At 42.1% G+C, this 15,540-nt stretch overlaps 1 protein-coding gene across 1 annotated transcript in view; it reads left to right on the plus strand.

The window, feature by feature from the left end:
- NPC1L1 (NPC1 like intracellular cholesterol transporter 1) overlaps window positions 1-15,540 on the plus strand; it is a 40,212-nt gene that overhangs the window by 8,084 nt on the left and 16,588 nt on the right. The window contains exons 3-11 of the mRNA XM_088443444.1: window positions 3,680-3,894; window positions 5,323-5,423; window positions 6,765-6,937; window positions 7,604-7,732; window positions 8,821-9,003; window positions 9,237-9,351; window positions 11,964-12,091; window positions 12,769-12,906; window positions 15,432-15,521. Of these exons, the coding sequence (XP_088299570.1) occupies window positions 3,680-3,894; window positions 5,323-5,423; window positions 6,765-6,937; window positions 7,604-7,732; window positions 8,821-9,003; window positions 9,237-9,351; window positions 11,964-12,091; window positions 12,769-12,906; window positions 15,432-15,521 (1,272 nt within the window). The remainder of the gene's footprint in view (window positions 1-3,679; window positions 3,895-5,322; window positions 5,424-6,764; window positions 6,938-7,603; window positions 7,733-8,820; window positions 9,004-9,236; window positions 9,352-11,963; window positions 12,092-12,768; window positions 12,907-15,431; window positions 15,522-15,540) is intronic.

The raw sequence follows: 15,540 nt of genomic DNA on the forward strand, positions 1-15,540 counted from the left end.
GAGGGGCTGCTAATTTGATTGACAGAATGTACCGTTTGTGGGTGGTAACAGGGGAAAGTGCTTGAAAACGGGGGAGTGGAGATCTGAACGCAGGCGTGCCAAACGGTCAAAAGGGCGTTTAATGGGAATACATAATTAGTAAAGGAGCGTCATCGACCACGTCACTTGGTTGTCTTTCAGCCTGAACTGCTCGCAGTGATTGCGGTAGGAAAAACCTACCACAAGCACTGCTAGCAGTTCAGATGCCTTTCGATGTACCCGATTAATCTAATAAATACCGGAGATGACGTGTGTTGCGAACGGCAAAGGGGCGTCTTTACAAAATAGCGAGCGCATTTTTCGTTCGCTCGCTCAGACATAGAGGCGTCAACAAACCGCAAAGAGCGAGCGCTCAATTTAAATAGCCGGCCCTTTTTTTGGAACGACCGTACGCAAATAGCGTCCGGCTCTGAATCAGGCCCAGAGTAGGATGGCAGCTTGGCGAGAGCTAGGCGGACCATCTAGTAACACTTATAAAAATTTACTTCATTTTACAAAAACTGATAGTAGCTGTGCTTGACTATCGGTTTTTGTTTGACTGAAACAGTATATGGCGTGCAGACCAACTTCTAAGGTATTTTAAATGGCAACAGCGCAAAATAGTTTTACAATTAAATCCAGTAAATTCATTAAGTATTTTTTTTCACACAGAAAGCAGAAAGTAAACATCCCAACATTCCTGATTAAAAAATCAGGACAACTTAGGCAGGACAGGCCCCTTTCCAAAGAGTCACACCAACTAAGAATGGATATCAAAAGGTTCGCCACTAATAATGTCATTAGTACCTTTCATTGATCGCAGAAAGCCATAGATGAACAGAACAAGTGTGGACATATGACTGTGGTGTGCCAATCAGAGAAAATGGACGGGGCTAAGAGACACCCAATGGGAGGGCAGGGCTAAGCGATGTGTAATGGGTGAAAAAAAAAAAACATCACTGCGTCATCATTGAAAGTCGGTCATCAATGGCAGAGAAACATCAGAACTCCCACACAGATGCGAAAACATTGATCATAGGAAGCAAATGTTTGCTAAATATCAATGGTCGATGTACATCCCTAATTCCAGCTTTAGGGAATGTCCCATGAAAATCGGGACATTTGGAAAGTATGAGACAAAAATGTCCCTTATTCCTTGCTTTGCTGCAAACAGTGTATTTGATTTACAAGGACATCCTGAGTAACCTGAGGGTTAGTCAGATGTCTGATGGTCACGCAGTTCATCTGATGGCTGCGTCTCTGGACACAGCATTGGATCAGAGAGGCCGGCAGTGGGCGTCTTACTATTTAAGACGGCTCCTGCGGCTTTTGCCTATTGTAGCACAGGCGCGGCGTGCAAAGAAACAGCGCCCATCTCTGTATCCGGCTCATAGACCACTAGGTTTCTTATGATAGGTGAATAAAGAGAAGTAAGCACCATTGCATGCCATTACATACAGGAGGAATCACAAACGTGTCCCTTTATGACAAAAAAAATGCTGTGGTAGGTAACAATTCATTTTGTACAGTGGGGTAGATGTATGAAAGCAGTGTTAAGAATGGAGAAGTGTGCCAGTGGAGAAGTTGCCCATTCAACCAATCAGCTTTGAGGTTGCATTTATCAAGTATATGCTAAAAATGATAGGCAGAAGCTGATTGGTTGCCAGCGATAACTTCTCCAATGGCACACTTCTCCACTCTTTTTACTGCTTCATACATCTACCCCACTGTAAATAATGTTCATAGGGTATAAAAAAAATTAGTTGAGTCACAAAATATTTTTTGTAGCACAAAATCAATTTGGCACAAAACCCCTATTTTGTCATGGATCATTTAGCAAATAATCAATTTTGCACTAACAAAATAGCTATTTATAAGACACAGAATGAGTTTTGTCAAGGTAATGCCATAACAAAGTGAAATATAATGTAAGCTGCACCACAGAAAACATTAACCACTCTTTTGTAATGTGATATGTTACAAATGGGACGACTGGCAGATATAAGACATTTAAAATTTCACTGGTTTTCCTACCTCGCTTCCGACAAATGTTGATGTAAATTTGGAAAAAAAGAGGTGGCAGGGCCAATGCCTCATCAACTCACTGGGATATATTTACTAGAGAGCGGGTTTCTAATAGTGCAGATATTGCCCATAGCAACCAATATTGTATTGTATTGTACTGTAAGTCACTGTAAATCAATCTATTTATGTACTTTGTAAGGCGCTGCGGAACACTGGTGGCGCCATATAAATAAACAATAATAATGATAATCAGATTCTACATAACGTTTATCAAGCACCTTCTAGACGATAATAGCTAGAATCTGATTGGTTGCTATGGGCGACATCTCCACTTCTAAAAACCCAAACTTTAGTAAATATACCCCACAGAGTTTATATTCATCTAAAATTATATCTTCAGTGTAGGAGAGTGATGGTCATTTTCTTGTACCATGTCTCTTCCTGATAATATTATACATCACAACTGTCCCTATTTGTGGACTTTGAAAGGAACAGAGGCGCTGACAGAGCGCTCGCTCTGAATCAGGGCCGTCCCTCTTAGTGTTTGGAGAGGCCTCCTGGCCGCTCGCATAGCTGCGGGTGACCACCCACAGCTATAGCAAGCGGCCAAAATGATGGTCGCGATGGTCAAGACCATCGGGCTTGCGACGAGACCCTTGCGGTAGGGTCTTGTTGCCGCAAGCCCTGGAGTGCTTTTGGCTCTATCAGAGGGAACGCCTCCGTCTGGGTAGCCACGCCCCCATCACGCCCACCAAAGGGTGCGTGCTGTCAATCACCATCGACAGCCCGCCCCCTTTGGTGCGAGACCCATAACGACGGCTTGGCCGTCGTTATTCGGGTCTCGCGCATGCGCACCACGGGGCAACATCGACCCGCTTGCGAGCGCACAGCGCTCGCGAGCGGGTCTGAATCAGGCCCAGAGTTTACATGAAAGTGGGCAGAATTTCATCTAAAAGTGGTATTTTTGGGCTGCATCAGTGAGAGGCTTGGGTAGATCAGAAGTGAACATGACTTTTTAGTCCTGATTTTGCATGTCTGTATTGTGGGAGGTATGGATATTCTAAAGGGGGTGAGTGGGGCTTTCTGACTGATTTCATTCATGTCTCCATCCACCATGTGGCTGGTAAGTGTTATGTAGAAAAATTGCCTGCTCTCTTGGGACTCTGGGAGATCTCCCACTAATTGGGGAATCTCACAGGAATTAAAATCTGGGTCTGCTTACAAAGAAAAATGATTGTTGAACGACTTTCAGGAATACATGAGAGAGCCTGTAATTCACTTGCAGCAAGGTGGGAGGGGATGTAACATAAATTGCATCATGATGCCTCACCCACCTCAGGGGTCAATTGTGTCTTCAAACATTTTGTATTCATTTAGAAATAATTTCACACTCAGGGGTCTATTTACTAAGCCTTGGATGGAGATAAAGTGCCAACCAACCAGCTCCTAACTGTCATTTTTCAAACACAGCCTGTGACATGGCAGTTAGGATATGATTGGCTGCTACCTTATCTCCGTTCAGTGTATCTCCATCCAAGGCTTAGTAAATAGACCTCTCAATGACCAATCTCAGCCTTCAAAATATCTGACGGCAACATACTTTTTTTTTTTTTTTTTTTAACCTTTTCCCTCCTAGGTGTGGTCAGAGAAGTATAATAAAACCGTAAGAATAAATGATATCTGCTACGCCCCGCTGAACCCAACAAACCCCATAGCAACGGATTGCGCTGTGAACAGCTTGATGCAATACTTCCAGAACAATAAAACTAGATTCAACATGGAGGTGACACAGACGATTTCAGGAGAAACGAGTCTGGTGGGATGGAGGGATCATTTCCTGTACTGCGTCAAGTGAGTTATATAATATACCATATGATTTATTTGTAGCCACGACTATCGCGCAGATTGAGCCTCGCCTCAAAGTACCAGTTACAATCGGCTTCAGCAGTGGCCTTGTTCATTCTGCTGGCTGAGGCTGCAACTGAGATGGTGCCTCTCTTGCACCTTACACAAATCAACATAAACATTTGTAGTAGTGTATGTACATCATAAAACTCAATTCATGTCACTTTGACTATTATCAAACCTGCCAATATGGTTTATAGTATACCAGTGGTTCTCAACTTCAGTCCCACCAGCAAGTATCTTTAATCATGCACATGTGAGTTATTTCATTTTGTTGGGTCAGTAATTATCCCACCTGCTTCCACAGACAGAAATCCTCAAAACATGACCTGATGGGGGATACTTGAGCCATACTTGCCGACATTCCCGAGTAGCTTTCTGGGAGCAGCAGGAGGGGACCTGCTGCTCTCCTCTTCGGGGGGCAGGGCCAGACTATAGATGGCATTATGACGCGATTTGCAACATTTAGCCCCGCCCCTTCCATACGGACCCGAAAATTCCAGGTTAAATCTCCCCATCCTGCCCACTTCACTATGCGGGACATATGCCTACTCTTTCGGGGGTGCGGGGGGTTACCCGAAAAATCAGGAGCCTCCCTGCGATTCCCGGGAGAGTAGGCATGTATGACTTGAGGGTTGAGGTTGAGAACTTCTGGTGTAAACAATAAATGTTTTAGCAGCTATAAAATTTGCATTTATGCCATTCCCTGCATTACTGTTATCAAAACCTACTGCTGCCACCTGCCTCATATATGCTGTGCCTACAAAAACATACTCATTTCTCTATCATTTCTTGCAACGGTGGGATGATGAATAGGGCTACATTGGGTATTATTATTATTATTAGTTTATCCTCAGCCCCAGAATTCACAGACAAGCAATAGGGGGGATAGAACTACAGCTCCAGGCCTCCGCATTAAAATAGGCCCATCAGCATGACAACATGAACATTACCAGCCACCGAGTTGGCCACAAATATTAAGTTTTAGAATTATATTTCTATTGTCCTCACATGATGCAATTTGTCTTCTTTGCATATTTAGGGAGACATTGGGGCTAATAGTATAGGGGTGTACACACCCACATGGCACTAGTCACACCCACATGGCACTAGTCACACCCACATGGCGCTAGTCACACCCACATGGCACTAGTCACACCCACACAGCACTGGTCACAGCTCCTACGCTTCTCATAATAACTCCTTGATCATCGTCAACTCTTAATCCGACCCTGTGGGTGTATGGATAGCTATGGGTGATATTCACAAATACCCGTCCTGACTTACTAACAAGAGTTCCCATGAGTAAGCTTTAAATCAGTGCACAACTCTCAGTCTAATTCAGTCACTAATCTCAGTGAATTATTTTTGCAGCACTCCACTGTCATTTAAGGACATAACAGATTTGGAACTGAGCTGCATGGCAGATTATGGTGCCCCGGTCTTCCCTTTCCTTGCTGTGGGAGGGTATGATGGTAAATGTTTTTCATTCTATACTAATATATTCTAATACTTTCTTCTATCATATTTACACACATGTCAGTAAAGGAGGTGAATCCCCATAGAAGGGCTATATCAGTGAGGTAGAGGAACGCGTTTCGTGATCTGTTACAAAACCTCTTCTGTTATCATAATCTCAGGATTATTACGCAAATACAGCTTTTTTTTTATAGTTACAGGTTTTTAAATAATTTTTTTATTTCATATTTTTTACCTAGTATTAACATGTATTTATTGATGGAACTGAAATCCCAGATCTGGGCTTTCAGTGTCATTGTTCATGTGCGAGTTGGCTAGCCGTCTTATGCATATCTGCAGGGACAAGCCCGACGACGCAGTAAATATATCTTTACCCTTCTGGACCAATACAGGGGTATTGTTTTAGTTACTTGTGTTGATGAGGGATTATTTTTTTGTAGTTTTGCAATAATCTGCAATACGAAATCATCCTCATTGCTGGGAAAAACTAACCTGTTGATCAATAGGATCCTTTTGGTGATTTTCAGCCATATATTGATATAATCCAGTAGTGTAGTAAATTTTTGTTTATACAGGATACGACACAGAGCTGCTCTCTCTGGATAAAATATGATCAGAGGTCAGAGCTGATCTGTGCCATAACCATGGAAAACCAATATCGACAACTTAGATCAGAGGAATGCCAGAAACATAAAAAAGGAGAAGGAGGCCAATAAATAAATGAAGGCGGTAAATTTGTGTAAAGAAAACATTTTATTCTTTTTACATCATAATTTTAATTTTATTGTCAGTTTCTTTCTGAAATTCATTTTTTTATATTTCTGTCAATTAAATTCAATGTATCCAACCTGTTGAACATTGAATCTTTCCTGACTTATTGCTTGTACTGCATGGGGCCGATGCGAGTCCATTTTTTTCAGACGCATCTTCCAGGTGTTTGCATTTCCACTTGCAGCTGAAGGAGCGTAACTGGGCGGTATCAGTGCAGTGACATGTTAGATAAGGATAGGGCTTGTGACCATGCACACTGATAATGATGATGCCTATGAAACCAGTTTGTTGATAGTGGTGGTGTGGTCGCATATATGCATACAAGTACAACTCTGCACTAAGGCGGAAATTTGCATTTTCTCCATGCAAGCAATGCATGACATCTGTATTTCTCAGGTGTCAGCCATGGGTGCAGCACCTAAGCCACACGTAGCTTTGCACCACTGTAATACCAATGCACAATCACTTTCAGCTGTAACAGTGACACGATATAAACCATCGGGAAGAATGGTGCCTCCCTTCTGCTGCGCTGAAATACCTCCATCCTCTTTTTTATGCCTCCACAGACAATGAATATTCTGTATCGGAAGCTCTGCTCGTGACCCTTTCTCTTAACAATTTTGCCCGTACTGACCGCCGGTTTGAGTATTCATTGCTATGGGAACAAAAATTTCTTGATATCATGAAGGAGTATGTAGAAGACCCAAAAAGTAACCTGAGCATTGCATACATGGCAGAAGTAAGTGGTTGTCCCTCCCTGCCTTCCTTTTTCTTCACTTCCCGACATTCCCTCTACCTACCACCCCCTGTTAAAACATACAGGGCCTGATTCAGACCCGCTTGCAAGCATTTGAGCGCTCGCGAGCGAGTCGATAGTGTGCTCTGCGCATGCGCAGCGGCCGCACAGCGCGTGCGCAAGCCTTCGGCGCGAGAGAGTAAATCTCTCACTCCGTGACTCACTACAAAAGGGACGGCTGTCGATGTTGATCGACTGCTTGCCCCGTTTTGTAGGCGTGGCGGGGGGGTGGCTTCACAAACTAAGGCGTTCCCAAGCGACTGCCTGCCATTTGTGGGCGGCTCCACTGACATCACCAGTGATGTCAGTGAGAGAGCTTCCGGCTCTATTAGAGCCAGAAGCTCTTTGGGGCTTGCAGCCACGAGACCCTACCACAAGGGTCTCGTCGCAAGCCCGATGGTCGCGATGGTCTTCACCATCGCGGCCATCATCCTGGCCGCTCGCAATAGCTGTGGGTGGTCACCCACAGCAATGCGAGCGGCCAGAAGGCAGCACAAAAAAAAAACGCCCAGATGCACAGCGAGCGCTCTTTCAGAGCGTCCGTCTCTGAATCAGGGCCACTGTTCCTTTTTCTACTGTACTCTGATTTTAAAGTCTGGTTTTCAACAGCGATCCTTGGAGGATGAGATCAGCCGAACCACCACAGAAGACATTCCCATCTTTGCCATCAGTTACGTGGTGATCTTCTTGTATATAGCCCTGGCCCTAGGGGAATACAGCAGCTGCAAGAGGGTGCTGGTGAGTGTTTGCAATTTAGATAGCCAGACCACATGACTAATGGTAGAAGAGATGCACAGCAGAGTGTCCTGCATTGGGACTAATATTTGGTCATTTCAGTTTTATAGAACTTACAACTTATAGAAGTTGTTAAATGGTCTTCCTCACTGTTTATGTAAGCTACAAATTCATGAGTGGTCCTGGGTAAATTGGGAGATTGGCATTAAACAATGTGAATTAGTATAAGATTTTGAGGGGGAGATTTATCAAAGTTCGGAGAGAGATAAAGTGGAGATGGATACCAAACAAGCCTGTAAAGTGTTAGTCAGAAGCTATTTGGTTGGTAATTCACCTCTCTCCACTTTATCTCTCTCCAAGCTTTGATAAATGTCCCCCTTTAAGTATTAATGATATGCATATAGCTTACACTCTAGGTTAGGGGTGGGCAATAAGCGCCCCCCCAAATGTTGTAAAACTGCACATCCCAGCATGCCCTGCAACAGTTTTGCTATTTGGCCATGCTAAATATGTTGCCATGCATGCTGGGATTTGAAGTTTAACAACAGCTGGAGTGCCGTTTTATTGCCCACACCGCTCTAGGTAGTACAGTTTCTATGATGGAGAAAGAGCTTGGATAGGGTATACTTGTAGACCAAGGACTCAGGCCCGTTCCTTCCTTGAGGTGAAAATGTTGTGTCATGTGGCATCAGGTCGGGTTGGTAGAAATGAGGTTCTCAACCTGCCTCCTGGTCCAGAGACAGCTTCTGCTCCATCTCCAACACTGCCATCACTGGCAACTGATTGCGGGAAGGAGAGAGCCATCCATTTTCCTTCCTGCAAGTAGAGTAATGGTACCGCAGTGACAACTATCATAGAATAGCAGACGGCCATATGTGATCTGCCTATGCCTGCATGTTGTGTTATAACCAACAACAAAACCTCATATAACAACAAACCCTCAAGTTCAAAACTCAGATGACAACTACACAAATCATAGCAACTTCACTTTCCTCTTTCTGAATAGTTACCTAAACAATGATTCCTCTGTGCATAGACCTCACATATTATGATGTAACCCTAACATTCTAATGTCTCCTACTTCTGCTCAGGTGGACTCAAAAGTGACCCTAGGCATTGGGGGAATACTGGTGGTCCTGGGGGCTGTGTTCTCCTCTATGGGCTTCTACTGTTATATCGGCATACCATCTTCTCTCATCATTGTGGAAGTTGTGCCTTTCTTGGTTCTGGCTGTGGGAGCTGACAACATCTTTATCTTTGTGCTGGAATTACAGGTAATATGATTCCTCCGAAAGTCCAAACTTGACTGCTACATCTTGCAACTCTTGGGCAATCAAAGATGGACAAGGCAGGCGTTGTTGGATGTTGATATTGACAGACGTATAGACAGATATTCCATATGAGCTGAGCATGTGCATATAAAATATCCCCCTGCTATCTATGCATGCCGTCTTGTAGCATTACAAATACAGTGATAATGCATGTTTGCACCTTTGTCATTCTTCAGCGAGATGAGCGGAAGGAGGGTGAGCGAAGAGAGGATCAGATCGGCAGGGTCCTGGGCAGTGTGGCCCCCAGCATGTTACTTTGCAGCCTCTCCGAGTCCCTCTGCTTTTTTCTAGGTAATATATTCACAGAAACGACATCATGAAACTTCAATAGCTGCTGATTTTATTTTATTAGTACAGCGTAGTACCAGCTCCCGGAGACTAGGTGATACTGCATAGAGTGTATGGAATACTTATACCAGTAAGTAATGCTACATCAAGTGTAAGGAGTATTTTATCGCTAGGTGAGGTCACACAGGCTGCAGTGAGTATACCTATCCCTAGGTGAAGCTGCAGTGTTGACCAGTGGTTCTTAACCTGGGGTACTAATACATCCAGGGGTGCTCGAAAAGTTTTCTGTAATGGTGGGGCAGGACATCTAGGTGATTATTAAACATATATAGAAAACAGTGTTTTAGGGAACTCTACCCTCATGCATTACAGTTAGGATTACCCCTTATATTCCTGAACAGAGGGCGTGATGAGGGAGCATGGCCAGTACAGCAGTTGGGTTATAACCATTTCATTTGTCAGATTTCAGGCCATTTTCTATTGACTCTAATAAAGTGCCCCTCAATATGCCTCAGAGCCCACTTATTCTCCTAAATATGTCTGCCCTTACATACCAGCCAAGAGCCCTCTCATGTTTCTTCCAGAACCATTCCTCCTGCCTCTCTTCAGCTCCAGACACCCTGCATCTCTCCAGCTCCAGCCCAATATATCTCTCAAGCTCCAGCCCTGTGCATCTCTCCAGTTTCACCCACCAGCGTTTTTACATCTCCAAACCCCCTTGTGCCTCTTCAGATCCAGCCCTCTTTGTGTCTCTCCAGCTCCAAACCCCCTTTTGCCCTTTCTAGCTTCAGCCCCCTTGTTTCTCCAGCTCCAAGCTGCCTGTGTCCCTGCAGCCCCCTGCATCCTTTTATCTCCTTTTATCTTACCTAATAAGTCTTCTAACTGCTCCTCTTCGCAGCTTCTTTTCCTGGCTCTGAGTTCTCTGCCCATCAGCGGCGCAGAGCAACATCATGCTGACGTCAGGGGTGCTGCTCTGTGCAAACAACACAGATGGGATGGAGAACTGCGGGAAGGGCTGGATCAGCTCAGAGGGCTGGATGGTGACATTACTATCAATGCTTCACCAGCTGGCCCTCTGTGCTAATCCAGCTCTGCCTGCTGTAGGAATTCCGAGCGCAAGTCACTCACATTGTCTACTCTGCTTGGCTGGGTAACTCTCAGGATTGACTCGGTAGAAGAAGAAGGGGAGCCTGAGCCGCTCACAGATTCTCAGACATGTACTGTCCGGGATTACCAACCATCCTGACTCCGGACTGTCCGGAGTAATCCATGGGTGGGTACGTTAATCATTATAGGACAGTGGTTCCCAAACTCTTTAGAATCACGGCGCCCTGGTGTATCAGCATTTTTTCCACAGTACCTTTGAGCCAAAAGTTTCTTATTAAGAATTTCAGCGACCATTAAATGAAGTAAATTGTGTTTTTATGTCACCCTACAATTATATATATCTTTTGATTGGTAGTCATTAGCACTGGTTTTGTCTATCACATTGACTAAAATTAATTTTATTTGGTACTGGAACACCAACCTGAGGCACCCCTGCAAGTGCCCTGAGGCACCTCTGGGTGCCGCGGTACCCAGATTTGGAACTACTGCTATAGGAGCTTGATAACAAAATGAAAAACTCTATCCTTATATTTTTGTTAAAAAAAAGCATATTGACTAGTGTTACTGTCAGCTTTACATTTACATTTTTTTATATGTACAATTAATTCTTGTATAATTTTTTTTGTATCTTGTTTACAGCTCATTTATGGCTTTTATCTATAGCAACAATTATCTAATAGCAATTTTATTCATTACAAATATATTGTTTTGCAAATGTTGGGGCACAAATAACACACATGGGTGGAAAATGATAGAGAACCTCTGGTGTGAGCAGTAACTTTATCAGACACACATGAAAGTCATCTGCAGATTGTTCAATAGTGCAACTTACTGTTAAAAATAATTTTAGTCATTCAAATAATATTATTAATTAATATTAACATGAAAAGCCAAAAAACATACTAGTAGGTTAACTGACTTTCAATAATAAAGATAAAATAAAATAAACAAAAGAATCCTACTGTGTAGATGTGTCCATAGGCTGATGCTTTATCTACTACGCATGTGACTGAGCCACATGATGGTCTTGCGGTAGCGGTGTGGGTTTAGATGCAGTTTGATTGACAGTCAGCGACCATTTGGGGGAGATAACCATAAGTGGTGACTACAACACAGGCGTGTCACAACCGTTTTTAGGGCGTGTTGAGTTGTTCTGGCCCCAGCATCTCCGTTACGATGGACATTATGAATAACCATAGGGGTGCTCCGAGGTCCGATAGAGCAACTGATGTTCCCAATGTTCGTTTGATGGTGCGTCTTCGGATGCAAGCGGCGGATCTGAGAAGCCGCCGTGGGAGTCTCTTTACAAAAGATGGCTCCCCTGACATTTGCATATCTTCTCATGCCCCATATGTGGTGGGGAATATAGATTGTAAGCTCCACTGGGGCAGAGACTTCACTATTTTCTGTAAAGCGCTGCACAATATTTGTGTGCTATATAAATAACCGTTAATACATAAGTAATAATGTTTCTTTGTAATTACAATGTCTGTCTATCTTCACCCCAGGTGCCCTCACACAGATGCCTGCAGTTCGTACCTTTGCCCTGAATGCGGCCCTTGCCATCTTGCTTGATTTCATACTCCAGATTTCCATGTTTGTGGCTCTTGTGGCAATGGATTCTAAGCGACAAGAGGTAAACCAGAGGTTCTGTAGATTTGGGGAAACTTCATGTGGGAAAGTGTCATGTTCATCATAGTCAAACCCCCCCTCCCCAGCCCACACCTTGACCACAATAGAAATAGTAACATAATAGAATGTTACTAGCACTGTATGTTATTCTCACTATCACAAATGAAATAATTAGCACCACCTGTGGATCTTTTAACATGTATCAGCAAGTAATAAATAACTTGTGCATCAACTAGGAGATCTGGAAAACATTCACTGTTAGGGATGTGCTGCTATAGAGCCCAATGTGTACATATATGTCCAGGGCAGTGCTAGGTTACTCCCAGACTTGCTCTAATGCTCTGGAATGGTGCCCGCATCTAAAATAAAAACATTCAGCTCAGGCAGGATGGCCCTACTGCCTCATATAATGACTTACTGTGATCGCTAGTCCTGTACATGCTGGATTTATTACACACAATACACTTTGTATGACGCATATTAAAGCTGGTTAAGTGCTAATTCTACCATCTTCATGGTCTGGCCACACTCACTCTAAAATCAAGGATTTGGAAACCCTCCTCTAGAAATCCTGCATTTGCGACTGTTCATCCCATTCCTACATTCTGTGTTTTGTTTTTGTATAGTTCTACTTTCGTTTCTGTCTGAGTGATCATTGTGTCCTCTGTGCTCACCCACCAGGAATCCCGGTTTGACATCTGCTGCTGTGTGAAGAGTAAGAGTGAAAAACGCAAGAAAAAATCTAAGGGACTGTTAGTCTCATTCATGAAGAAAGTGTATTGCCCCATAATACTCAACACATTCAGCCGGGTCATAGTGGTGAGTAGTAGTCTTTTCTATATAATCCATTGCACATACATTAACTCATATCCTATAGTAAACGATCCAATGCACAATAACTAATATCCAATACTATGTAATCCACTGCACATTAATATCCCATACTATGTAATCCCTGCACAATAACTAATATCCCATACTATGTAATCCCTGCACAATAAGTAATATCCCATACTATGTAATCCCCGCACAATAACTAATATCCCATACTATGTAATCCACTGCACAATAACTAATATCCCATACTATGTAATCCCTGCACAATAAGTAATATCCCATACTATGTAATCTACTGCACAATAGCTAATATCCCATACTATGTAATCCACTGCACAATAACTAATATCCCATACTGTGTGATCCACTGCACAATAACTAATATCCCATACTATGTAATGCACTGCACAATAACTAATATCCCATACTGTGTAATCCACTGCACAATAACTAATATCCCATACTATGTAATCCACTGCACAATAACTAATATCCCATACTATGTAATCTACTGCACAATAGCTAATATCCCATACTATGTAATCCACTGCACAATAACTAATATCCCATACTGTGTAATCCACTGCACAATAACTAATATCCCATACTATGTAATCCACTGCACAATAACTAATATCCCATACTATGTAATCTACTGCACAATAGCTAATATCCCATACTATGTAATCCACTGCACAATAACTAATATCCCATACTGTGTGATCTACTGCACAATAACTAATATCCCATACTATGTAATCCACTGCACAATAACTAATATCCCATACTATGTAATCCACTGCACAATAACTAATATCCCATACTATGTAATCCACTGCACAATAACTAATATCCCATACTATGTAATCCACTGCACAATAACTAATATCCCATACTATGTAATCCACTGCACAATAACTAATATCCCATACTGTGTGATCCACTGCACAATAACTAATATCCCATACTATGTAATCCACTGCACAATAACTAATATCCCATACTATGTAATCCACTGCACAATAACTAATATCCCATACTATGTAATCCACTGCACAATAACTAATATCCCATACTATGTAATCCACTGCACAATAACTAATATCCCATACTGTGTGATCCACTGCACAATAACTAATATCCCATACTATGTAATCCACTGCACAATAACTAATATCCCACACTATGTAATCCACTGCACAATAACTAATATCCCATACTATGTAATCCACTGCACAATAACTAATATCCCATACTATGTAATCCACTGCACAATAACTAATATCCCATACTATGTAATCCACTGCACAATAACTAATATCCCATACTATGTAATCCACTGCACAATAACTAATATCCCATACTGTGTGATCCACTGCACAATAACTAATATCCCATACTGTGATCTACTGCACAATAACTAATATCCCATACTATGTGATCCACTGCACAATAACTAATATCCCATACTATGTAATCCACTGCACAATAACTAATATCCCATTCTATGTAATCCACTGCACAATAACTAATATCCCATACTATGTAATCCACTGCACAATAACTAATATCCCATACTGTGTGATCTACTGCACAATAACTAATATCCCATACTATGTAATCCACTGCACAATAACTAATATCCCATACTGTGTGATCTACTGCACAATAACTAATATTCCATACTGTGTAATCCACTGCACAATAACTAATATCCCATACTGTGTGATCTACTGCACAGTAAATAGCCCATACTATGTAAAACACTGCACAATAATATCCCATACTGTGTAAAACACTGCACAGTAAATAGCCGACACTGTGTAATGTACTCATCTCATATCTCACAATACACTGAACATCATTAATATTATTTATTGTATAAAAAGACAGAGGCCGTGTTTCTTACTGTCTAATCCATTCTATACATATTTTGTTATTTACAGTTTTACCTTTGCAGGTAGATTTTCCTCTGGTTTATTACTTTCAGAGTTTGTAACGGTAAAGCTGCATACACACAACGATTTTTTGAACGATTATCGTTACACGATATCGTTTAACGATAATCGTTTAAAAGAATCGTTCACTTTCTTAGTCAAATGATGAACGGTTATCGTTCATGTGCGTTCATGTTTGTAGTTTGTAGTTCAGTCAGACTTGTCAACTCAACGATTTTCAGTAAGGGAATATGCAAAAATCGTTTGTAGTTCAAAAAAATCATTCATTACACTTTAAAAAATCTGACAGATAATCTGACAGAAAATCGTTCATAAAATCGTTCATAAAATCATTGGTAACAAAATCCTTGTGTGTATGCAGCTTTACTATTATAATCAGTGCTGCACACACTCTGCGATATGTACTGTATAATGAACTGCACATGGCACATGCCTACTGTTCTCTACTGTACAGTTCACCCGAACCCCACACAAATGTAACAACTCAACATTCTGTGCACCCCATGTCCTCCTTCACTAATCTCCTTGTGCCTCTTCTTCTGTCCTCAGATGCTGTTGTTCATATTCCTGTTCTGCTGTGGGGTATATTTTATGTTGCAGACACGTGTAGGTCTGAATCAGGAGCTGTCTGTACCCCTGGTAAATGTCATTCTATGTA

Source organism: Taudactylus pleione, unplaced genomic scaffold (genome assembly GCF_031769625.1).
Source record: "Taudactylus pleione unplaced genomic scaffold, aTauple2 ptg000329l, whole genome shotgun sequence".
In the NCBI taxonomy this organism is placed as follows: Eukaryota; Metazoa; Chordata; class Amphibia; order Anura; family Myobatrachidae; genus Taudactylus; species Taudactylus pleione.